Source organism: Aythya marila, assembly GCF_965140915.1.
Source record: "Aythya marila genome assembly, chromosome: 21".
Taxonomy (NCBI): Eukaryota; Metazoa; Chordata; class Aves; order Anseriformes; family Anatidae; genus Aythya; species Aythya marila.
In genome coordinates, this window is record NC_139062.1 from 520,065 (window position 1) to 545,432 (window position 25,368).

Here is a 25,368-nt window from a genome sequence, read left to right on the forward strand (position 1 = left end):
GTGCTTCATGCCCGGTGTCCTGCCACGTGCTCATTCAGCCTACATAAACCTATGGGGCTGGCTTTAATCTGCTTTCCCAGCATCCCTGGATTTGAAAATGCATCTACCACAGAGAGAGAGAGGGGATGGAGAGAGAAAAAAGAAGTCAGAGCACAAAGCGAATTCCCTCCCATAAATCTTATTCGATGCAGATATGAGGGCTGACTTAGTTTTGCAGTCCTCACCCCTTCACCTCAGGTGCTGGGATTAATGGGGGACTGTTTTTCCCCTTCTGATTGCGTAAATGAGGAAGCTGTTGACTCGCATGGTACTGGAAAGACATATGTGCTTCATTATCTGGATTCCTTGTATTGTTTCAGCTTGTTGTTGCTGGCTGGGAACATGCAGCCTTGAGCTGTTCCCATTTTTAAAATGCACTTTTTTCTGCCCCGGATTATTGCCAAGTGGAGATTTAAGTACACTATTACTTTTATGGAGGACTATTAAGAGTTATTAGATCCCATTAGAGCAGACTATGCTCTTAAAAAAAATTCCTTTATTTTTGAACAACCATTTATATTCATTTAAATCTGACAGAATGTTTGTATCAATACAAACACATTTAATTATATCTTAGATCAGCGAGAACATTTATTGTTTATTTTGTAAAAATCTTTTATTAGTCTCCCCTAAAGACTGCATTCTCCTTACGTAGCTCTAAAGCAAGTCTGAGCCATCGTGGATGCTCGGTGTATGGGGGGGTTGGACATTGCTGGCATAAGCAGAGTTGGAGAAAGGTGACTGGAAACTTAGCCCCAGCAGAATCTGTACTTCTTTTTTGTTAGGTTCAGATGAAATCCTCTGCTCATGGACACTAACATATCAAGGGGATTCTTTATATCAGGAGAAGTTGGATCAGACCTTACATTACAGTAGGAATATGACCTAATATTATTGGCAGAAGTCACTACCAGTAACAACTGCACATAGCACCCGTTCCTGGGTGGTTGTGATTATTTAAAGACAGGATGAATGCCTGCATTAATCCCTGTTTCATTCCAAGCTTACTTCATGCCTTCACTTCTCCTTACAGCGTACATCCAGTTCTCCAAATTTCTGCCCATCACTAGTTCATCTCAAGTCAATTTCAAATAAAACAAAGGAAACGTCTCAAAGGAGTATAGAATTCTATGTGCTGACACTGTATTTTCTGAAAAACCTCTGACGAAGTAGCTCTGCTTGCATCCCTTCTCTTACAGCAGCATTTCTTGTAACCACCAGTCTCAGAAGCCCAGATCTATGGGTTTGATCTGCTTAAACTGTAATTTGTATAACCCACTTTGGGAAGAATGCTATATCTTCCCTTCCCTTCCCTTCCCTTCCCTTCCCTTCCCTTCCCTTCCCTTCCCTTCCCTTCCCTTCCCTTCCCTTCCCTTCCCTTCCCTTCCCTTCCCTTCCCTTCCCTTCCCTTCCCTTCCCTTCCCTTCCCTTCCCTTCCCTTCCTTTCCCTTCCCTTCCCTTCCCTTCCCCTCCCCTCCCTGATACACTGCGAGGAGATGACTAAATGCTGCCACAGGAGGGAGAAAAACAAACAGGAAAGAACTCAAAGGGCTGGGATAGGGCTGCAAAGCAAAAGGCATAAATCACTCAGCTCTTCCCTCCCCGAGCTCTCCTGCAGCCAGCACATGCACACCACCTCCCTTCTGGATGAGGCTTTGGCATGAACGGCAGATCCCATTAATGCTCCTTCATGTTACCACAGCAGAGCAGCGCTTGGCAAGAGGATGCAGGATACTCCCTCAAGAAAACTTTGAAGGAACAGTGCTGCACGGCTGAACTAGGTAGTGGAGGGGAGGGAGGGAGGGAGAAAGTGGGAGGGGGAGAAATATCCTGGCCCAAAGAAGTGGTTATGTGGGGAATCGTGTTTGAAATGGCTTCGCAGAGAGTAAAACAAGTCCAGGATTAGAAATAATTGAAAAACATGTGTGCCCCTGGAAAACTACCTGTAGGGAGTTTGTGGAGGAAAGAATGCAGTTCCTATTTTTCCTTTCCTTTGAAAGATTGGCTTAACAAAACAATCAGCCACATGAAAAGGCAAGGAGCACAATTCTCACATATGCTGCTTGACTTTTTTCATTATTATTCTTAAAGCATGCTCTGTGAGAGGCAGTTGGAAGAAGAGTAACTGCCTGAATCACAGCTAGCCAGGCTCAGCTTGGTCCTGCCTTAGCTCCATCCTTTTGTGCTTGTTTTTTAAAGCCCTTAGGTTTTGTCTAGACTAGGAAAAAGGTGTTTTATTCAGGAGTTGTAGTTCAATTGAACTTGTTTAAATAAACAAAAGCCAACACTTGAACCATGTGAGGATTGTGGATTAGCAGCTCTAGCTCAGTTTAAGGGGTGGGATAGAACCAGATTAGGTAAACTGCACCGACTCCTTCAATTTTCCTAATTAGACAGGCCTTCAAAGTTTGTCACAAGTGACAGACTGGGAACCTAAGCAAACTTCTGAACACAGGCTGGGCTCCTTCCACCTGGTTCTCCCCTGGAGGAGCAGAAGAGGAAGAGAATCTCTCCTTTGTAGACCAATTGAACTTAACCTGTCCAACTATTTACCTACATACTTGGTTTTTATTATAAATTATTTGGGCATTGTCTACTGAAAAGCCACCGAGGAACTGAAAATATTCTTCAAGGTGATTACTAAACATACTGACCACAGGGCTGAGTCCCATTTGACTTCTGTCCTGCTGGAGTCCTAGCTCAGGGAATCATTTGGTTCTACCCACAAGGAAGACAACACAGTAGGATTAGCCTGATTAGCCTTTTCTCCACTGCTTCTTTTTGTTTTCAAGCTGCCTTTCAGAAAATGGACAAAGCAGTTAATAAACTATTCTTCTTATGCCAGGTATTTTCCATTTGGAGTTTTATCTGTTGCTGGGTTTTGGCACCATTAAACTATTAACGGTAATTTTAAAAAGAATTGGGAAACTGGATTCCTGGATTTTAGCTTTTGGCTCTCCTGCACAATAGGATGATGAAGCTTGCAAGTATCTGTTGTTACCTGCAGCTAACTAACTCTACCTGGTTACCGCTTTTCTTTCCTCTGCCTTTCCACCTCTGCATTACATAAGGGTTCCAGGAAGGCCGCTGAGATGACTGTGTTAGTATGTTTGGTTTTATACCTTTGTCACTTTATATCCTTCTTTGGCAGTTGCATCTACCTACATAATTGCCCTTATTAAAAGGCTTAGTCATGGTCTGAAGTAAGTGTAAGCCACTGCTGTCTGTGCACAAGTGTGCTTTGAGTTACACCACAGAAAACTGGGGTGCATCAGAGTCTTTTTGCTTACGTACCTTTCCATTCAGTACAAGACTCTCGCTTTGAGACTGAAGCAACCTCCAGTGCTGAGCATCTGCACAGGAGGAGTAGAAGAACTCAGCTTGGATCAAAACCTATCCAACATCACCTGAATCAAAACTTCGTTTTGGTTCACATTAATACTCTCTTAAGGGTTCTGTTCAACACAATGCAGTGAAGAGAAGAAAAATGTAGTCTCTGGTTCAGGAAGCCTGTTGTCTGAACTGGAGTGGTTCCAGGGTAGCCCTTCTCATACAAACTAAGTCAGGGAAATATTTTTTGTCGATTAGTATAGTTGTGAAGTTGTTCTTCTTTGTGAGAGAAGAAGATTCACATAGATTGGGCTGTTAGAGGAGTATGATTTAGGAGACTTTTAAATAGTATGGTAGTGTACTTCCAAAAGGGTTTCAGAAAGGCAGAGAAGAATTAACACAACAAGGAAAAGAGGAGAAAGAAACAAGCAAGGAACCTTTAGCATTCTGATGAAAATTTGAAATTGATGTTAGGCAGCAAATGGCTGCTAATACGAAGACACTCAGTAACCTAACCTAGAAGCTGCTGGAAAGGAAAGAGAACGGTGCTGTGTAAGGGAGATTTACACCCAGGTCAGGAAGGCGACTCAGGAGAGTCACAAGACCTGGATAGACTGTTGGAGGAAGTGAAAAGAGATACAACAGACCGTATTTATTTTGCATTCTACTGTAGTCTGGAGGTGAATAGACCACTGTGTTTGATAGTGTGCATAAATACTACAAGAAAATTATTTTTGCCCCTGAAGATATTAGAAAATTATCATCTAATCTACAGAAAGAAAACAAGCTACAGTAGAAATCCAGCAGGAAAACAACATGGTTCTGAAGCAGGCCCACCACTGATTGTAACTATCCCCCAAACTGCACAATATAGATTTTTAATGGGGCTAAGCTTCAGATTCATTACCTTTAAAGCTTCAGCCTTGTGACTAGTACGTGTGAGCTGAAAGGAACACCATCTGGACAGGTCAGTGCAGCAGGAGGGGGAGCTCACTGAAACTGGAACACATCTTGGAACTATCGTGGTTCTTTTTTTTCCAGGGAAAGGAGGGGAGTGGAAATGGAAAAACGTCAGTGAGAAAAACCAAACAGGGCCCAAAATGCAGAGCTGAGGAAGTCTGCAATGGAGAATCTAGTTGAGACAGCTGTGCTGAGGCTGACCTAAGCTAGGGCTGACCAAGCAACTTCCATGATGTCATGCTGTGCTTTGATGGACCATTAAGTGAGCTCATTGGTCCAGTCCTTGCTCCTGACACCTATTAAATCCACAGATTTTGAGTTGGAGTTGTCAAGGTAGTGCTGCATCAGACACTGAGGGAATCCACGTGGATTATTGTGAAAGAGACAGAGCCTGCAGAAAAGCTCTCAGCTCTTTTCTTGACTGTCTTTTCAGAATATTTTTTGTATGCATGTTCCATGATTGGATTAAAGAAGGAAAGGAATTACTATCTGCCCACTGTATCTACTGTTTAACACCAGGTGAATCTAGGAAAGCTGGTTTCTGAGCTTGGGCCTAGACTTGTTCTCTGTAGCCTAGCAGGAAATATCCCTCAATTTCAAAAGTATAGGGAAAAAGTTAATTCTACATTGCTTCTAAAAAATTAATGAAGGATTAATTCACATTTACAGTAGTCACAAGACATCGCAAGTATTCAGGTTTTTTCATCCCAAAGGATTCCAGTCACTGTTCACATTTACATTGTAGATAACAGGTCTTACATAGCATGGTGAATTGCAAGCTCCTTGCAAGACATTGAGCACTTCTTGGATACAGATCCCATCTGCTTTTTTTGCAGCAGCTAACAGGATCAGGGATGCCATAAACCTCACAACAGGTCCAACACGGTCCTGTCCACTTCAGAGGAACTGTTTCCAGAGAATATTATGAGTCAAGAGAGTCAGTGATGCAATTATCTTTTTAAATGAATCCTAAATGGTGGCTCAAACACCCACTATTTGTGATTTTGATTATCCTCAATCAAGTTTTCTTCGGGGGATCCTCTGCGTATTTCCATGCTCCCTCATTCAGGTTCTCACCGTTTCCCATTTCTAGGCCTCACAAGAATGCCGATACACTCCCTCCTGCTTCCTTCTTCCCACGGAGCTAAGCTAAACATGGATCGTGTATCCCATACACTCCTTCATCTACCACCAACCTTCAACTCCCAGCAACACCTCCAACGACGTGCACAAGAGTGCCACTCTGTGTGGCTGGAGTGGAGAGAGAAATTCTTGTGATACTCATTCTTCTTGACAAAGGTCAATTATTTTGACTAGGTGTATTAATGAAGTGCAAACTGATGAGCAACGAAGAGACTGGCTAGTAAGCTGCTTCTTACTTCCACCAGGAGCCTTGAAGTGCAGGACAGATTCCAGGAAAGATTTTCTGGAAAATGAAGAGAGACCCAATAAAGTCTCTAAGCCTGGGCAAGTCAATAAACTGTCACAGTTGCCCGGAAGGAATTGGCTTGTCTTAGATAAACTCACAAAGGCCCTGAAAAAACAGGACTTTTTTAAATGGCAGAGATTAATTTTCTGACTTCAAAGTAGTATTAATGCAGAACTTGGCTAAGGTTTCCTGTGCAAGCAGTTTCCCCCCGAGCAATGATTTCAGAATCCGCCTTGTTTTAAGGCTGGCATTTGCTGCAGCTGCAGACCTGGAGTATTTTCGATCCCCTCTGAGTGCTGGAACACTATCCAACAATTAAACCGCAACCCAAAAACAATCAAACATCTGTTTGGAGGCAGGCTGCTCAGTGACTGACATTCTCCTGCCAGCATAAACACTATAGCTGCTGAGTGATTCCTGTCTTTTGTGTGTGTGTGTATACATATGCACTGCTTGTGTGTTTTTTTGTTCCTGCATGCAGTATGTGTAAATATGCTTCAGAGCATTTTTATTGCAATGTATGGACGTAACCATATAGCTTATTTGTGGAAGTATTTTCATTGGCATAAGCACATACATTTGAGTGTCAGCTTGAGATTTGGTTATTTGCGTGCTGGAGGTGGCTTTGCAGGAAGCAAATGTGAATGTGGACTGAGAGTCTGGAATCAGGTATGTGTTTATACAGTGCTGGGTGTACTGGTGTGTGTTCATTTGCAGACATCTGCTTGTTTTCATCTGGGCAAAAACAGCATTGCAACTGCATGAAGTTTTACATAGAAGATTTTGGGGTGTTTGCATGTGTGTGTGCATGTAGAGCCGTCCACATTAAGGTGTTTGTGCTTTCTGATGGATGGTTTTTCTACACCCGACCTCCATGAACGCATCAGCTATTTGTGCCCAGAAAGGGAGATAACAGACTGCTGGAAACCGTTCAGATTTGGGTTCAAAAGAACAGCTAGGTCTGGCCCTGATGAAATTTCAGCTTCCTAAAACCCCTGATTACAAGAACTCTCTCGCCTGGGACCATGGCAGTGCATCCAAAGATGATTTGTCTCCAGGGCTTTGGAGTGATGAAGGGATGGGATGATGAATACTGATGTTAGGTCTGACTGCCTAGAGGCCAAACTAGTCTCTTTCCTAAAAGCACTTTACAGACTCCATGCAGGTAGCTGCTTTTGTCCTCTTTTATTTATAGATTTCAAATAACCGTGGGCTGTTGATGGCCTGGATAAAGCAGTATGAAAATGACATTTGTTCCCAACAGGAACTCCCTCCCTATAAAACTAAGACCAGCTTTCAGAAAACACAATTGTTCCCAATTCAAGCCAAATGACAGCTTGTGCTGCTCCTACCAGTTCTCCCTGAACCCCCAAGGTCTAGAGACTGCTGCTTGCCATTTGTGGTGTCTTTATACACCTAGCAATATGTGAGTCACCACAGCAGGTGCTAGCCATAGCCTGCTCACTTGAAAACATCAGTATCAAAAGTGACAGAATCTGGGCCACCCACTGGCTGTATTTCTGGAGCATCCCTCTGTCTAGGAGAGAGCAGCTGGAGCTTTTTGCTTTAGAGCATTTCTCAAATATCCTATTGCTGGCATATAAGAACACGCCAACAAAGGAAAGAAAGATTTGATGATCTTTCCACTGTGAGCCCCACACTTAACTTATTGTTGTAATCACCTCATCTTGTGTACCAGCGTTGTTTTTCTTCTTAGTGGATAAGCTCAGACAGTGTACTAGATAACAGATTTGCCTCGGAAATCATAGGAGGTTCTATTGCTTAGCAGTTAGGGCAGAGTGTGGAGCACAGAGCATATTAGAAAAGCACAGAGAATCAGCATTCTGCTGCCCAGGTGCTACAGAACTTGAACAACACAAACATGAACAACACAAACAGAAAGCTCTGCCCACAGCAGGATGCAGCGTCACAGAGGTTCCAAGATCTGCCTCTGCCTCTGCAATGACCTCCACAATTTATTTAAGGTTCTCTTCCTCTTTCTATTATGGAGCTTGTGGCTGGTTACAGTCTGGGACTGCACCCCTATTTACGGCCTGAAAAAGTGGTGTGGTGGCTGAACTGGGATGCTCCTGTAGGCAGTCAGTCAACTGCAGTAACTGGCCCTGTCCGTTCAAGTTCTGTGAGCCCCAGAGAAAAAAAAAAAAAAAAAAAAAGTGCTTTGGCAGGTCTGGCACTGATGGCATGGGATGGAGGAGGGTGAAGCTTTTCCTCCACTCCCCTCACACTGGCTGCTCCAGTGTTCTTCCAGAATGAGCTACTGAAACTGCAATGTAGAGACTGCATGGCACAATGTTCAGGGACTAAGGTAACTCCTGACAGTACTCATTTCCTACTTCATCACAAATTTTTGTCTTTTACTTGCATGCAGGAGAAGTAGCAGCCTTTCATTCTGACTACAAGAATCACAAAGGAAACGCAGTGGATGGGCTGAATTTGGAATGATGCTCTTGTGCAGTTATACTACGCAGCTACTTCTCAGAAGTCTTGCCAGTGGCTTGCACGATCTGTGTGCTACTGAGTGAATGGATAATGGCTCTCAACCCTACATAATGGAAAGCATTTTTAATAATGGTTTAATAATGACTGGCTGGGTTAGAAAGGGGTCCACTGGAAATGGCAGATAGTGAGATATTTTCCTTATAGGTTAAGAAGTCCTAGAATCCACTTCACACATATCTGTTACATCCTTGACTTCCTGAAGCATAGCCTAGGAATAGCTAAACTCCCCGTTTAATGAACAGACTGTATGCGGACGTGGGGCAGAACTGGTTCTACAGAAAATGTAGGATAAAGAAAGACCCATTGTTGAGTTTATTCAGGACCTATTCCATTCACATACATTGGTATGCTACATTGTATTTGTTGTTGTGGCTTATGCATATTTCATTAGAGTAAAGGAGGAGTTTAGGTGTCAATCTGTTAACTATCACTGCTGCTAATATTATTTAGATTTGCCCTGGGTTCATATTAGAAAACATGTAGAAAATTTGCAAGAACAGAAAGTCTACTCATTCATGGATTTCTTCCAGCTCTGCTCATCCCTTTTACACTTTCCAGTCCCGTTCTAATTTATAAGTACTGTTGAAAATCAGAACATTCCTGGTTCCTGCTCCTTCAGTACCATTAGCTGCAGTCCTGTTAATCTGTCCTCTAATGTTCATAGCACATGAATATCTCAGAATCATTGCCACTTTGTAGGCTTACTTCTATGCTAAATCTAAAACACAGCAAATATGTTGTGTCCTCTCTCCCATTCTGTACAAAGACCCTATAGTAATTCCAGAAAGAGCTACCATCTGACTCCAATGCTTGTTGCCATGTCATCCTTAACCTGAATCCAATTTTACCCACAAAACCTGTTGAAACAGCTACCCATCGTGACTTATGAGCGTGTTTGGGACAGAAGCTGTACGCTAGCAAATCTGCACAGTACTCTAAGGAGCACCCTGAGTTTCTGTTACTGACATCCTCTTGTAATTTTCTGCTTAGGAGGTGGAAATTTTCTGTCCTAGTAGGACTGGGAGGAGGTGTTATGTTCTTAAGCCACACATTGTGTGAGATATGCCCATTTGCTGGGGGACAACAAAAAGACTGCTCTGTAATGCGCACTGTGATTTCCACTCCTGCTTTTTTCTAACACAAGATCTCTCAATAGGGTATAACACGATGATCATGACAAAAGGCTCTTCGTCAACATTAGCAGCTGCTCAATTTTTATCTCTTGTTTTCCCACAAACTCCATCTCCAGAAAAATACGAAGTGCAACTTAAAGAAGCTCTCAGCTGTCTACTACTTTGTTAATTTCCAAAACAAATGTGAAATACATTTTGGTCTCTCCTCTGTTTCTATCTTGTCTGTCTCTAATTTGTGACTAATTTATGATTCTGAAAACTTGAACTGTTTCCTTAAGATTTATTCTTTATTTGTTGTAGGAGTTTTGAGTGATATCTGAAGCTCTTTTGCTTTGTGGATTAGCACATTTACCCTCCCACTACTTAGTCCAACTCTGAGGAAGTCCAAGACTAATTTTTGGCTCATTATTCAGTCGACCAATAAATAATGTGAGGGATGTGAAAAGAAGCAGTAAGATATAAAGCTAATAAGTGTGTAAAAAAAAAAAAAAAAAAAAAAAAAAAAGCAGAGTATTGCTCAGCAAAGATCTAACAGGATGCATTAAGGAGCAACAAAATGAAACAAAGAAATACGAAATCTCAGCATGACTACTGGGAGCAATGTAGCTGAAGACAGTAGAATAATTTCCCAATGGACAGGGCAAAGAATTAGTCACTTGAACAACTACAGACAAACTAATAAATGCTAGAAAGCTTTCAGTCAATAAACTGGATCAAAATTCTGACATTTCTGAGAATAAAATATATAAAAGAGCACAACTCTCTTTGAGAAGGTGGAGGTTATTCAGATCTGGAAAGGTATTTGCTGTGCGAGGTCTCATCTAGGCTGACAACAGCTTCCTGCAGTCTGTCCTGGAGGGAAAGGGGGTGCTAAATCCTCACATCTGCCATCCCAGTGCACAGCTGTGAGTTGTGCAGGGAGAACCATCCCTGCTTGCCCAGCTGCCCTTCCATTCACTGTCACTCAGCAAGTAACTATTTCACAGGCCTTACTGAAAACAAAAGGACCTTTCAGGAATGAAATCAAATCTCGCCTCAGATAGGAAGGCAGCTGGGAGACACATGAAAGCTTCTGCTTGCTGTCTCTTACTTGTCTCACGAGGTTCGGATCCAAAGCATCCCAGCAAACCACCCACAGCCCCTTCAGGAAGGTCAGTGCTGGAAGGAGGATTCTGAATGCTTGGTACCCTGCAGAGAGGTCTACAGCCAGACAGATAAATAGCTCACTAACCAGTTAGATGAGAAGGAGTAGACATGGCAATAGAATACAAAAAAAAAAAAAAAAAAAAAGATCAAAAATGAGCATTGCATTTCACCGTGGATTTTTTTTCCCTCCCAAAAGAAGATCCTGTGCTTTATAAACCTGAGGATTCATTTCTCCCATTGCTGATAGTTTTGTCAGTTTGGTGGCAGAAAGCAGCAGCTTTTAACAGCACTCAGTTATGTTACATATCCCCCAAATATTTTAGGGCACTTTCTAACTTTGGGGGAAAGAGTATCACCTGTTAAAACAGCATCATTATCAATAATCTCTGCAGTCTCCCTTGAAGGCTGTTTTCTCATCTGAGAACTGATGAAGTCCAACACTATTTTAGCTTTCTAATTATTTTAATTTCAGGACATTAGTGCTGCTGATTAGGAAATATATTGCACCCAGAAAATGGATGGCTTTCATTCCTAAGGGTATGTCAATGCTGCAAAACAGCTCGCTTGCAGCTCACTGTACAAGCACAGCATTGAGAAGTCAAGAAAATTAACCCATGTGGAGCTCCCTGGTAATGTGCCCAGAGGCCTTTTGATACTTAAAGTCACTTATTTACAAGCACATTCAGTATTTATACTTCACTGCAGTCTGGAACATGAATTATTCTGAGAAAACCAAGAGTGGGAGAAGAGCTGCAGTTCAGACAAACGTACAGTCAATAAAAAGGCTGCTTCTTTTTGACTTCAAGAGAATATACAGACTGCTCTTTAGAATGGTGCAAAACCAGGTATGTGTACTGTTTTGTTGGGGATAGGCCAGTTTGTGATCTCTTTTTCTTTTTGCTTGAAGTACACGGAGCTGTTTCCAAGCACAGGGAGCTTGTTTTTCATGTAGCAGCACACAGTGCGTACTTGCCTAGCCTATAGATTAACCATATGCTACTTTCCCCTACTGCTATTTCTTCACCTCATCCTTATTCCTGCTGCCCAGCTTGCAGGGAGTTGCCTGGCAGAGTGCAGGTGGAAATTACCTGTGGACATGAGGGGCAGGCGAGGAACAGGAGAGCTCTCTTGCACCATGTGCAAATGTCATGGCTGTCCCAAAGAAACTGTGCTTCTCTTCATAGCAAAAAGCAACATATACACTCTTCAGTTTAAAATATCTTATTTCGACTAAGAAAAATAATGTCAAGAAAGACACAAAGACTCCAGAGAGATGCCAGTATCACTTAGAGACCATTCTCTTTTATAGGAATATACAGCAACTTATGGAAGTGAACCTATTGCCCACAAGAACAGCATTCAGCTGTGCTGTAGGGAAAACAAAAGGCAGACCGTGTCCGTGGCCCCTTACAAACAGCTCTTGACTGAGATCATTGTGGGCAGTGATAAATGAAAAGAACAGAAATTCTCCAGTTGAGTGCTGACAAGTAGGCTGTGTTTGACAATGAAGAGATAACAAATAATGCACATTTCAGACGTGATATGCCTGGTACTGTCCTTGTATGGCACTGTCAAGGATATTGGACCAAATTCCAAATCGCCATTGACATGGTTTTTCTGCTCAGATTATGCTGCCCATAGTTACTAAGGCATTTTTCAAGGTTTATCCTGTGTGATGACAATTGTGAATTCACATCTTCGTATTGTCTTCCTGTCTTCTACCACATCGATTTCCAGCTCCTGTATTCATCCTAAATGCTGCTCTATTCCCCTCACCCAGTTCCTCTGTTTTCCACTTTGGACTACAAGTAAGAGTCTGTTTACTACAAACATGCCTGCTCTGAGTACTTACTTGTATGACAAATAATACACATTTCTAAGTCCTTTTGTCTTTCTCATCTTTCATTTCTCAATTTCTCATTTCAGTTTTGACTTGCTCTTCTGTATTGAACAGATTCTTATTCTCAACTCTTGAATAACACTTCTGAAAAAGCTTCTTGTTTGTATAAACGCTACCTGAGCTAGTGTACTATGCATCCTTGTAATACCTTTATGTTTTCTTGCAGACTGGGGATAACATTTTTACTACTGATAATGGAGACAAGAGTTCTTTAATTCATGAGGTAAGGATTTAGGTTCTAACCTCTGAAGCTCAAGAGCTCAATCCCATTTATGACCCAAGGGAGGAGCTGTTATACAGGATCCCATCACTAATTTCCATCATGCTAGCACTGCCTTCTCATCATCAAGTATTTGAATTGTTAACCCATAGGTCACACTTCCCCGTCCTAGAGAACTCACAGTTTCTCACATTAGAGAAAAATAACTAAATAAAAGCCCACTTCTTAAACATTTCTTTGAAATGGGTAGAAAAAAAGTATTACAATGAGTGATTTGAATCTTTGTATTGTCTGCTGAAGGTCTCGTGCTGCCAGAAACACACAAACAAAAAATAATTCCTGTTTACAAATGATGCCATTCATTTTCTACCTCAAAGACTTTTGTACCTGACATAGTGGAATTCTGACAATCAAAAAGGAATACATTTAATTAAAGTGCAGTGGTCTTTGCACGTTATTTTTGTTTTTAGAAAATCAAGGCTGAATCAATAATACACATGCTCACTCCTTTAAAGTAGACATTTTCACTATGACAAAAACAACTGAAACAGCTTGGAAGAAATATCTTGAGAGAAAGATGTGAATAATAATTGCAAACTATGTAAAATCATTTACTTATTGGGGAAATATCTCACTAATGGTAAAGATCAATAAGTTAGTTAAAATAGATCAAAGATAAAATTTTATAAAACACAAGGGAAGAAAAAGCAATCATATAACTAATACTACAAAAGCATCTATGATATAAGAGAAACTGATAGCAACAACTATAAATTAGAGTAAGAAAGTGTTGAGGGTTTATAATAGAAACAAAAGGGTACAAAGAAAATAACAAACAGTACTTATCACCTGTAACAAAGCAAGCGAAAAAAATTGCTCTGTAGGGCTGATACAGAAAATGCATTTTTCATAGCATTCAAATATAAGCTTATATATTTGGAGATAATGAGAAATAGCTCAAGATGAACTCTTAATGCAACATTATATTCCGCTGCCAGCAACACTACTGGATCTGAGGCTGGAAAGAATAGAGAGAAATTGCACAACAGATCACAGTAGAAGATGACAAGTCTTTTCTGGTCTTAAAATTCATATATCTATTAATTACTAGGTAGCTAGCCTGACTGTGCTGCTGCTAGCAAAAGTGCAGCTGCATCATTATAGGAAAATGGGACAGGCTATGTATACAAATAGGGCTAGAGTTCAAGCATGCCTGCCCAAATCCTCTCTGCTACTCCATTTAGTGCATTCTTTAGCCTTTATCATTCAAAGGACTGCATTAAAATCTGCTGAGCTTCACTGTGTTCTGGATCAGGGTTAATGCACGTCTGAATCCTCTGAGCTGGAGAGCTACTACTTAAAGCCAGTTTCAAGCATTAGCAGATTATTTAAAAATGCCTTTGGATGAAGATGAAACAGCTCAGATGGTGTGTGATAAGAAACAATATATACCTAGGAAAGCTGCTGAGAGCTAAATGGTTGGACTTGGGGAATGGTTCTTTCTCTGGGACTCTACTTGAGGTAGAGTCCCAGTGAGGATTTAGCTCTCCTTCCAGTGCTTTCACCTTTTGGGAACCTGCTGGGCTATCTCTCCATTGCTAGCAGAGTTGGTGGAAGACTTCAGACGTTGTTGGCAATGGGGTGAGGTGATGTCTGAGTAATGTTCATGGACCTTCTTACCCTCCCTACCAGCTGCTTGGAGGCTAGCAGTAATAGGCCTGCAGACAAGGGAATTCAAATAAGCTTCTATCACTTCTCTGATTTTTTTTTTTTTTTCTTGAAAAAATAAGCTAGACTCTATCAGCTTCCCAATATGGTACAAGACATTATTCTGAAAGATGACCAATACAGCTTCAGTTTATGTTAATTTTGGTTCCCTGAAGTCAAAAATGGGGTTGCCCTGCTCGCCTTGCTTAGGCACCACAGGCCTGAGCCCCTTCTGGCAGGGCCATGGCCTCCGTTGGTTGTAGCTAGCATGGCTAGCTCCTGCCTTGCCCCCCTCGGGGAGCAGCCAGCCACTGCTTCGCTGGCCACAAAGGTGCTGCAGTAACAGCATAGGGACCGTCCAGCGACACCTCAGCCAATACTGCTCCTGTGAGAGTTCTCCATATTTGAAATTGAGAATTTTGCAATTAAGGCACTAATACTGATTTCATGCTTTTCCCCCACCATACAAATACCTCAGCTTAAGTACATCACTATCTTTTCATACCATGCCTGAAACGTTACCTGCTGTAGTAAGCCCACTCACAAGAACACCTCTCTCCTGCATTGCTCACGGTTGTATTATGGTTGATACGAGCATTACAAAAGCCCTTGAAAACCGTCTTGACTATAAGACAGTAATTAACTTTGCATTTTATTCCTTTGGCTTCAGTTCACTCAATAGAAGAAGTTCAAAACTGTAATTTATCTATGTTCTTCTCAAGCATTAGCAAGAATGAGACATATGAGAAGGTGGTTACTTGATAGGTGAGGAAGAACTAGAAAGTGATATGGCTCAACAACGAGGCCATACTGGATCTCAGATATCCTTCTGACCAAATGATTAAACATGATTTCAGTTGGTATAAAAACCCCTCCAGCCCTACTGGCATAAGTTGCTCTGACTTATTCATCTCCTGAAATAATTCTGGTATTGTCACTAGATGGAGATTTGCCTTTGTGACTTGCAAACGATGAGTGCTGAGGTGGGGTTTGGACAGTGGGATATGACCAAGAGGTGAAACCAGAAAGACCTACACATTTCTCAAGGGATTGCAATGGAAGTGGAGAAGGCAGATGTAAAGTGAAATTCCTTCAAACTTGTAAAACAGAAGCAAATCCTGTTATTTCCAGAAACTTGTTTTAATACCCTTTCTTTATAGGAGATTAAAAAACTCTCTTAGAAGACCTGATTTTTTTTTTTTTAATTATTATTATAATTATTATTGTTATTTAGCTTTTTGAAAAGCAGCAAACTTCTCAAAGTGCAATAACTCAAAAGTTTTTAGCTTAATTTACACAGCAAAATTGGCCTTCACAAGACCAGGGCTTTATGGCCTGCACTTTGCTCCTTTGGGCTTGATGCTATGCTAATTAAACAAGACATTGGTCAGGTTTTAACACACCATCTTATGGTTTTTTATTTTGCTTTCAGCTTTTTGAAAGGTTTCCAAGAATACCAGGCAAGGAAATGAAATCTGCATCCCAAGGAAATGATCCCTTTCCAAAATTGTTAATCTTTCCTTATGACATGTTTTGGAATACAAATGTATCCAGAGGGGGTTTATTCAGCAATATGTTGTGTTCATGTAAGTGATCAAATTGGGGTTTATTATAGTGGTACATATGTTAACAATAACTCAAACTTTTATTCACCCTGTTTCACCACCACAGCTGCTCTTGGTTTTTCTTACAGCCCCACCCAGTGACACTTGGAACACAAGCAGATACACGTATGTATTACAGGGAGTGATGTTTTACATTGTTATTAGAGAACTCGGCTTCCTTCAGCATGCAACATTATCATAACAAACTCATGACTACATACTTTAACTGTCACTATATTGCATTCCATTTCTGCTGGAATCAGCAGAATTAGAAACCAGATCTGGTTCCTACATTCACTTCTGATGAATTTTTGCAGTACAGGGACTGAAGGCAATTACAGGGCGTCTGGATGTGCCAGATTCAATCCATTTGGAGGTCTGTCCCCTCAGCACATTCAGCGAAGCTATTTAAGGGTTCTGCGTAATGGGACATACAAGTAAATAAAGACAACGAGGACTTAATATTAAATTCAGTAAGCGGCTCGTAAGTGATGAGTATTTTCTCCAAAAAGAAAAAATGTTGTGGATGAGAAACGGAGAGGGGGATGCTATGCATCTGAGTGTATGCAGTGAGAAAATCTCAATTTCCCAAATAGAGCGCTCCTTAATAGAGTGTCCCCAGAAGGAAGTGAAATATAAGCCTGACCTATGTTTCCAAAAATGAGTAGCAATTCTGGTTGTTCAGGTAAAGACAATTCTGCATCATAAAACTCAAGCATCTTAAAGTCTCTTAAGACAGGCATAAAAAAATGTAACCATTAACCACCACAAGTTCTGAAAACACAGAATTTCTTCTTATTTTGAGCAAGAAGTAACAAGAGTTTTTGTTGTTGTTGTTGTTTTGTTGTTGTTGTTGTTGTTGTTATTATTATTATTATTATTATTAAACTTGAAACAATGCTTAGAAACAGCAGGTCTTAAATCAAGAACCAAATGGGGAAAGTTAAAAATTCCCTAACACTAGGCTTGGGCAGTATGAATTCTGAGAAAATTACTAATTTTTCTTTTATTCCCTGAACCCAGAACAAAAGACATTTTACACCAGAATCCTAACTTTGCTGATGGCTGGGTTGCAGACAGTTCAAAAGAAACTTCTAAAACAAAATTTACTAGAAAGCCAATGCTCTAAATAAAGTAAGAGGAAAGGAAATGTGTCATGAAGGATATAAACAACCTTCTTCAAACACAGATCTTAAAGAACAGGCTCTTGAACATGCACGAAACCTGAAGTCCCAAATGAAACAGCCTGCTTTTCTTTTGCAATAAAAAGTGGCATCAAGCTGAACAACATTTGCAGACCTTAATAATAAACATCGATCTAGACCATCTCAAACCCTTACAAACAATGGTTGATAAGTGAGCGTGCTGCTAGTGAAAACCAGAGGATGCATCACTGCAGTTACCCATGGGGATAACCAGAGGATATTTCAAATGGGATAGAGACCGTCTTTCTTCTTGAGAAGGAAAGGTTAAAGAAACCACAGCAAGAGGTGTTGAGCAAGGAAACTCCCGTGTTCTCCATACCTGGACATGAACAGCACAAGGACGACGCTCAGGACAGAGCAGATTCTTTCTCGGTTTTTGTAAGTGTTTAGAAAATACTTGGGATACTTCAAAAATAGTTGGGTTGTGTGCAAATAAACAATGGCAAGAGTAAAACAGTGTGCTGTTTATACATCCGCACACAGACATGAATTTTATATCCATGTCAGTTTAAGAAGGATATGAAATGCCTTCATTCTAAAAGAGTAAGAAAAAGTCTTTCAAGATATCTTGAAGGAGACAAATACCAACTGTGTGCTTGGAAAGGTGCACTGCTCTCATTTCTTCTGCAAATACTTCTTCTAAGCAAATAGTACTCCAACAAAACCTCATTTTACCATGTTCAGCATTCAGTTTGTTCTTTGTATTATGTTGAAATGTAAGAAAATTGTTTCTTATATTGCAATTTAGCAAATTTTAGCAAAAAAAAATTAGAAAAGAAAAAAAAAAAAGACAATGGGCCCGGATCTCACTCAAGGTCCTAGGCTATTACAAGAAAACAATGCAACAAAACCAATTACACCAGTTCTGGTGCTGGCATTTTGCTTTTCAGTTCATAGGACAAATAATCTCAATTACTGAGAGGTAAATCAGGCACAAGCTTGTTTACTACCCATCATAACAGCCCAGGAATCTATTTATAGTCTATATCCCATGGTTACTTGCCCATGTAGTCAGACCTTTGCTGTTATAGAAGGCAGCAACATCTGTGGAGCCATGGAGGATACTTAATGTTTGTTTCATTTCTTCCAACTTCAGTATTCTCAAAATAAAAATGAATTACACACTCAAATAGTCAACTGTGCATTTCCTTAAGACATCCTACAGACAATAATTCCATGAATAAAAAAAAAAAAAAAGAGGACTAATTAGACTTGAACTATAATTGCTTTGGCAAAGGCAGACCGCTCGTATCACCACAGACAAGAGGCAAAGATTTCTGAGTAACCACCAGGGCAGTATTACTGCAGCCATGCTCCTTAACCAGCAAAGAACATCTTGCCTTGCTAGCTTAGCCATTCAGGCTGACCTGTGCTGTCCCAAAGACCAGATTTGCAAGTGCAGACTCAGACAAGAAGCCTTCATTCATGTGGGTAACTGCATATGAGTAGGACTAGTTCCTGATGAATCTCTATTCCTAGTCTGCTTCTTATCTAGCTCATGACTGTATGCCAAACCAAGCTCGCAGAACTTCATTTCACAGCGTGTTCTCCGTTTCTGTGTACACAATTCCAATTTACATGTGCATTAGCACAGCAGCACCATCAACATTGCGATGGTAAAAATCAAATATGTTGGATTACAAAGATGACAGCAAAGACACAGAAACATGCGCTCTTTTTAAACAGGAAATACTATTGTGGAGAATACAGCTAAACAAATGGGCTATAGATTTAGAAGGCCTCTAACAATAGAATTGGGAAAGAAATGTAAAGTTTCAAAATACAATCTGAAGTGACTAAAGACAAGTCCTGGGAGACTCCCTGCTATACTCATTTCATAAAACATAACTTTCCTAGAAGTAGAATAAGAGTGGTATTCCAACTGGGCTTCTTACCGATAGCAAAGCAAAGGCTTCTGTTAAATTAGATTGGGGCTTCTTAAAAATACTTTTGCACAAATTAAAGTTAAAATGAAGCTAAAAATAATAAACTAAAAGTGCGCAACTTAAAAAAAGGCGTACCGTGGATGTTTTACAAACCAGATTATTCCCCAAATGGTGTAATTATTCTAATGAATTTGCCTCCAGAATAAATGGTGGCTCAGTAGGAACTAGTGAAGCATATTATTGTGAAAAAGGTGTTTTGCAAGTATGATTGTAACTTCATGATGCCAGCCATACAAGATTTTGTAGGTACACAGAAGGACTGTATCGTCGCACTGCCAAGTTGCTGTCCAGGCCAATTACACATGCATGTGTGCCGCTGGTTGCTGGAGATGGGCACCACCGCAGGAGGCAGGATACATTGGCGGACAGAGGCCAAGCAAATTTCCATTTGCATAAACCCACATACAATGCAAGAAAAACTAATGGACAGCAACAACAGCTTTTTACACATTGTGTGTGCAAGACCATGCATCTAAACACAGCTTTTCATGAAGAACTATAAAATGAATGGGGTGGTAACAGGAATATTTTCGGGCAGAGGGTAAGCACAACTAGGTTCTGACTTGGTAGTCAAACCTTTTAGCTTATGTAAGCAACAAAGTACATGGGCAGCAATACTCTATACTCACCTAGCATACTGATGTATGTACTTCAGTGAAGTCCAATCCTTCACAAACACCAAGTCTATCATCCCAACATGATTATTTTCTACCTATAAATTAGTATGATTGGAAAATGGCAAGTGACAAATTACCAGCTTTTTAATTCAATCTGATGGAAGGATCTACCTGTCTTGTCCAGATTCTCATCCTTGTAATGTTAGCTATGGGTGCTGTGACAAAGTACAGTGGAAGAAGTAGAAAGCACCTTTTCCAGTGATGAAATTCTGAATATTAGTCTGAAATTATGAGCAGAGTTTGCTGACTAAGATATGAAGCAAGATCATTTGAAGTATTTCCATAATGATCTACATCAAGCATGTAGCATGTCTAATAACATTTGATGAGCCACAAAAGGAACCTATAGCTGCTAAAGCCCAGAGACAAGAGTCCCACCAAGTCTGAACAAAATCATTACAAACGAGTAGAACAATGTTTGTGCTAGAGGAAAGGATGGAATTCGTTAGAAGTACAATGGCAGCTCATATTCCTGACAGTGAGTAACTAGTAAAATGGGAGGTTTGTTTGTTTGCTAGAAAGATCTTACAGCAAAATAAATATTGAAAATTGAGAAATAGCTTGCAGTGATGAACTCTGGTAAATCCAACCTCTTTTACAAGGGAATACCAAAGCAGATTTTAAACATTTGGCTGTTTATCAGAAGCCAGAGGAAGATTAACTATGTGAGTGAAAAATCAGGCCAAGAAACTGAAAACAGCTTTTCACAACTAAGGAAAGCCAAGGAGGAACTTAGTCTAAAAAGCATTTGGAAAGAAATGTTAAGATCACTTCACTTGTAATAAATGGATCATTGAATCAAGAGGATTTTGAATTCCTTACGGAGCTGTGTAGGAACCATAAGATTGAGAAAGAGAGAGAGCATCAAAGCACTAACAGCATCAGGCCCGTCAGAGCAGGGACACACAGAAACCATAAGAAGTGCACCAGTACTCCCACTGGTACTATGGCTTGTGCTTGCTCGCAGACAGTACAGAGACGTGAGATGGCTTATAGAAAAGTCACCAAAATGGAGCACCTGACCAACATTCCCAACCTCCTTGTACAATCCGGCAAACTTGTACTTAAGTTCCTAACTTTGGAAATAAATTTCTCTGAAGCGCAGCACCAGCTCTGCTACTGACTCCCTCTGCAGCCTTGGACACACCACGTTCATCTCTGCTGCTGCTTCCATGATTATAAAAGCTACAGAATATTCCTCTGTAAGGACTCCTATAACTTTTATGTGCCAACCACAAAGAGGGCAAAATTGCAACAAAACTGAGCCACGGGTAGCAAAAATTTTCTGCTTGGAAAGCACAGAGTAGAGGATGGCACCAAAAGGTAGCATGAAAGAAGATGCTATCAGGAATTAGTACAGCATGTTTCACTCTAAAAATAGCAAGAGAGTAGCTACTACTAATGGAACATGGGCTTCCCTATAGAAGGGCACACTTGGAGAGTGTCTTTAGACTTCACTCCAGGCTCAGGAACTTCTCTAAAATGAGCACCGGCAGCTGCCCCGCTGGGGGATGGACAGCTGCTATACCTTGGGCATTGTGCAAACCTGACAGAAACATAAATTATTATTAGTCTGAACAGAATAGGTTATTGCCATAAAAAATGACACAATTATCATTTCCCTGACCATTTGATGAGAGTCTTTTAATATCTTTAAGATGTTTTGTAAGCTACTTGTAAATAGTTTGAAAAATCATTTAAAAATATACCCTACTGCTCAATTGTGGTTGCAGAATCTCACTGGAAATTGCCTTCCCTAGCCTGGGGTTCTGTTGAAGTGCCAATAAATAAAGGTTACTAGTAAAACCTTGAATTTGCTGTGTTCAGCTACTCCTAAGGAATGCAAAGTTTTTCTGTGGAGTAAGACTAGTCACTACACAGATTTTAGGCACGCTTTGTCACATATTAGGAAAAAAGAGGGAGAAGGGAAACCAAGCCAAAACTTCTGACGTTTGTTTTTTTTTTTTTTTTTTTCTGGCTGATCTCAAACTGTAAGAATTCCCCAATCACAAAGAAGCTCTGCTCTAGCTAAGGAAACGATGTTGATTAGAAAAAAAAAGTTCCAGATGTTAACTGAAAGCGATTTCAAGAAGGGAAAGGGGGAAAGAGAAGGCATGCAAGGTGACCCCACCCTAGGCAGGAAACACAGCGAGAGCATTGCACCCTCTGTGCTGGGATGCAGCCAAGTGCTCCCCAGCTCTCACACTCACACTGGGCTGTTCTCTTTTCCCCTCCAGGCAGATGCTAGAGCTCTTCCAGTTTAACCCCATGAATTCTTTGTATCCTTTCTGATTCGCATTACTGAGAAAACACATAAAAATCAGAAGTAAAGTTACAGTGGGAATATTTTTGTTTGGTTTTGATTTCTTCTTCCAGAAGCAGCAGAACAACGTGCTTGCATTCACAATTTCCATGCACTTCCTTCTTTTCACCCTTCTTTGGGCTGGGTCTCTGTCGGGGACAGTGAGGTATCTCAAAAGGCACAAAGAGGGTTAAAATGAAAAGGTTTTGCAGAGAAGATACTGCTGCTATAGTGAAGACAAATGCCTTGGTTCATTGTAAAGTTATTTAACTCTTTGTGGGCTTTGGAAAATGTCCAAAGTAAACAAGCTGTTCATTCCTCGGGGGGTCAGCTACCAGTGCTCACTTAGAGAAGGCTCTTCTATTAAATTTGTACTTTAGCACCTATCAGAATAATGCTACTTACATTAAATATTTAGGAAAAGAAAAGGAAAGGGAAAAATATTAAAGCACTGTAGCCCCCAAAGCCCCTCTATTTGATAAAGGTATGATACCTTCCTGTATGGAGGAAAAGTAGTAGTCATCTGAGTAAGGCTGGGCAATCAGTGCCTAGAAAGTGGTTTTTCTGAACCAAGGCTTTTGTTGTTTGTTTTTTTCCCTGGACTGACGAATGACTCAGAAGTATGAGAATGAGTCCCTGGCTTGGTTATCCTCCAAACCTGAGCATGGCTAAACCACGATATTTGATGCATGACAGAACTTGACATAGCCAGGACTGGCCATGTATTAAACAGATGCTCTAGCCCGGCCTTCTTCCTGAAGCAGAGAACATACACTACACCACAGTGTACTTTTAAATTAATATCTGCTGTATCAACTCTTTCTGATATTTTTGCTTTGATGTCTGAGGAACTCAGGGTGAGAAAACTAACACTAGACAAGTAGGCAATTTTCAAGAAATGAGATAGCCTTTTGCCACTGAGAATTGTCTTTTCTTCTTATTGAAAAAATGTTCATTATGGGAAAACCTGTTCTGTGTTGCAGAGACTATTGCACTGATGTTAAGCTCAACCAGAAGCTCCTGAGGCAAGCTCTCACCTACTTATTTACTATTTCACAACACCCTGTAGAAGGTTTTTTTTAAACAATGAAATTCTCTTTCCAATAGACTATGAGAATTATATGACATTATTACATAAATCCCTCTCAAAACCTTCTAAAACTGATAATTTAGTACTTCAGAAGGGCTGCTTGATGAGACTGTGAATGTTTTTTAATGAGACATGTTTACTTACGTACAGCCTTGTGCTCTGCAAAGTGCTAAAGTATATCACAGTGGAGGCACATTTGAGACTAGGACTTAGCCACAACATTTTTCAGAAAGACAGTTAAAAAGGATCCAAGTTTTGGAATTATCTGTCTTAAATCTGGATAACTGTCTATTTTTCCAAGAGAAAATTCACTGTTTTTTCCAAACTTGGTCTCTTTCTGACAATCACGAAGTCATAGGAGCATTGTGGGTGGGAAGAACCTCTGGAGAGCTCCAACTTCCCTGCTCAGAGCAGGTCAGACAGGACAGGTGCCTCAGCGCCTTGTCCAGTCACAGTTTCGGTACCTCCAAGTTCAGAGACTTTATAAACTGTCCTACTGTTCAATGACTCAATAAAGATACAGGAAATTCTACTTAAGCATAAGAATAAAGTATTTCCAGTTTGTGTCTGTTGCCTCTCAAAAGCATAAGCTGTTTTTTTCCTATTTGAAAAATTCTGACAGATGAGCCCTACATTCACAGAAGCGACACACAGAGATCCCTAGGAAGGAAATTAGCATACCCTATGGAGAAGGCATTTCTGCCCTGCTCGCAGAAGATGTGAAAATTAACATATGGCTGCAGACTGAAGCAAGAGAATTCATAGGCCCATTTTCTCTAAGTCACAAAACCCAGCTCCTCCATGCCTTACAGAAATCTGCTGCACTGGAGTCTTCTCCCACAGTCTGCTTGTTACTAACGTACAATCGCTACACTAGAACCAAGCTCTGAAGAAATGTTCTTGTTCTGTATATTTGTGTGGAAAGCTGCCACGTGCTGCTAAGTCTGATTGAAGAAGGATGCCTGGGTGTTTGCACTGCGATCCTTTGTGGGCCTCCTCTCATGTCCCTGCTTTCCCTTCCAGCAGAGGGAAGGGCTGGGCAATGCTGCACTCTGCTCTCCGACCTCTGCACGGTCAGCACAGTACAACACAAGCATGCTTCTTAATGCTGAGACAAAGAGGGGTGTTCCAATACAAGGGAATTTAGGCAGCAGAGTGGAATATGGAGATGAAAATTTCAAGCCCTATTAAGTTATTTAATAATCCTTACAGGCAATGGTGGTAATCACCATTTTTCTGTAGCACTGCCTATCCAGGAATTTCAGTCTCCTGTACCTTCACAAAGCCCTACTGAGAAAGGTGATTGCACTGCCCTTTATCCTCTGACAGTGCTTGCATACTGGAAGCTGAGGCACAAAATTCCTCATCATTCACCAGTGTGGCCAGGGTTAGAAATGAAACGGGCCTCCTGCATCAGTTGCCAGATACACTCCCTGCTGCCGTGACTGTCACTCAAGCCAGGTCAGTTTTCCATCTAACCTATTAGGGCATATAGAACATCGCATGTTCAGTGCTTAACCAAACAGCTGTCATTTCAGCTCTTAGGCCACTCAGAGCTGCTTGTGAAAGACCAAAAACTGTTCCTAGAAACAATTCAGTAAAGCGCCAGTAGATACGCAGAAATCATGAGCTGAAGATACAAAGCAGGTGAAATTTACTGCATAAATTATTAGTTGCTATTTATTTACTCATTTACTACTTTACTTCTCAAAATGAGAATACATAGGTTTGGTTCTAAAACAAAAATAATTTATCAAACAAAAGTGGCAATTGCTGTTATTGTTATTATTTGCATTACAGGAATAATATGGATGCAATCTGGCCCTGTCATATAAGACTATAAAAACAGACAAGCGAAACAGACTTGCTTAGAATCACAGGAAAGGCTCTGCAGCCCTTTCACAAGATCTGTCCAGAACTAAACTAAACAACTCATTGGAGAGCATACTGCAGGGAGTCATTACGAACTGGCAGAAGAGATGGACAAGATGACCTAATGTTTTTTTTCCATCTGATTTCTGTGATTCTGTAATTCCATCTTGATATGTGACCAGAAGAGTTGACAGTTACATCTGCAGTCTCTCATAAAGTTACTGACTCTGCCCACGGAATAGATTCACATTTTTTAAGGGGAAAACATCGGATATGTATTAAAAATAG

General features: G+C 40.7%; 1 protein-coding gene across 5 annotated transcripts; it reads left to right on the plus strand.

Moving 5' to 3' along the window:
• Nucleotides 1–1,626: 1,626 nt before the first annotated feature.
• Nucleotides 1,627–25,148, plus strand: LOC309886378 (uncharacterized protein). 5 transcript variants are annotated; one of them, XR_014318920.1, is made up of 7 exons: nt 1,627–1,820; nt 5,423–6,427; nt 12,624–12,680; nt 15,817–15,970; nt 16,078–16,114; nt 17,012–17,571; nt 25,009–25,148. XR_014318920.1 is itself a non-coding variant. In XM_082777217.1 (6 exons), exons 2-6 carry the CDS (start codon nt 6,203–6,205, stop codon nt 17,115–17,117), a joined length of 579 nt encoding a protein of 192 aa, XP_082633343.1. In that variant the 5' UTR covers nt 1,627–1,820; nt 5,423–6,202; the 3' UTR covers nt 17,118–18,830. The 5 variants fall into 5 exon arrangements, 1 of the variants encoding a protein (XP_082633343.1); XR_014318921.1 differs by lacking the exon at nt 25,009–25,148 and adding an exon at nt 22,054–22,095; XM_082777217.1 differs by lacking the exon at nt 25,009–25,148 and having other exon boundaries at nt 17,012–18,830.
• Nucleotides 25,149–25,368: the final 220 nt, after the last annotated feature.

Bases quoted from the DNA above. Each gene is read 5' to 3' on its own strand.
- LOC309886378 (XM_082777217.1), top strand. From the start codon at position 6,203: ATGCACTGCTTGTGTGTTTTTTTGTTCCTGCATGCAGTATGTGTAAAT. The intron at 12,681-15,816 runs GTAAGGATTTAG...TTTTGCTTTCAG, and splicing joins AGAGTTCTTTAATTCATGAG to CTTTTTGAAAGGTTTCCAAG. The intron at 16,115-17,011 runs GTATGTATTACA...CCCTGAACCCAG, and splicing joins TGGAACACAAGCAGATACAC to AACAAAAGACATTTTACACC.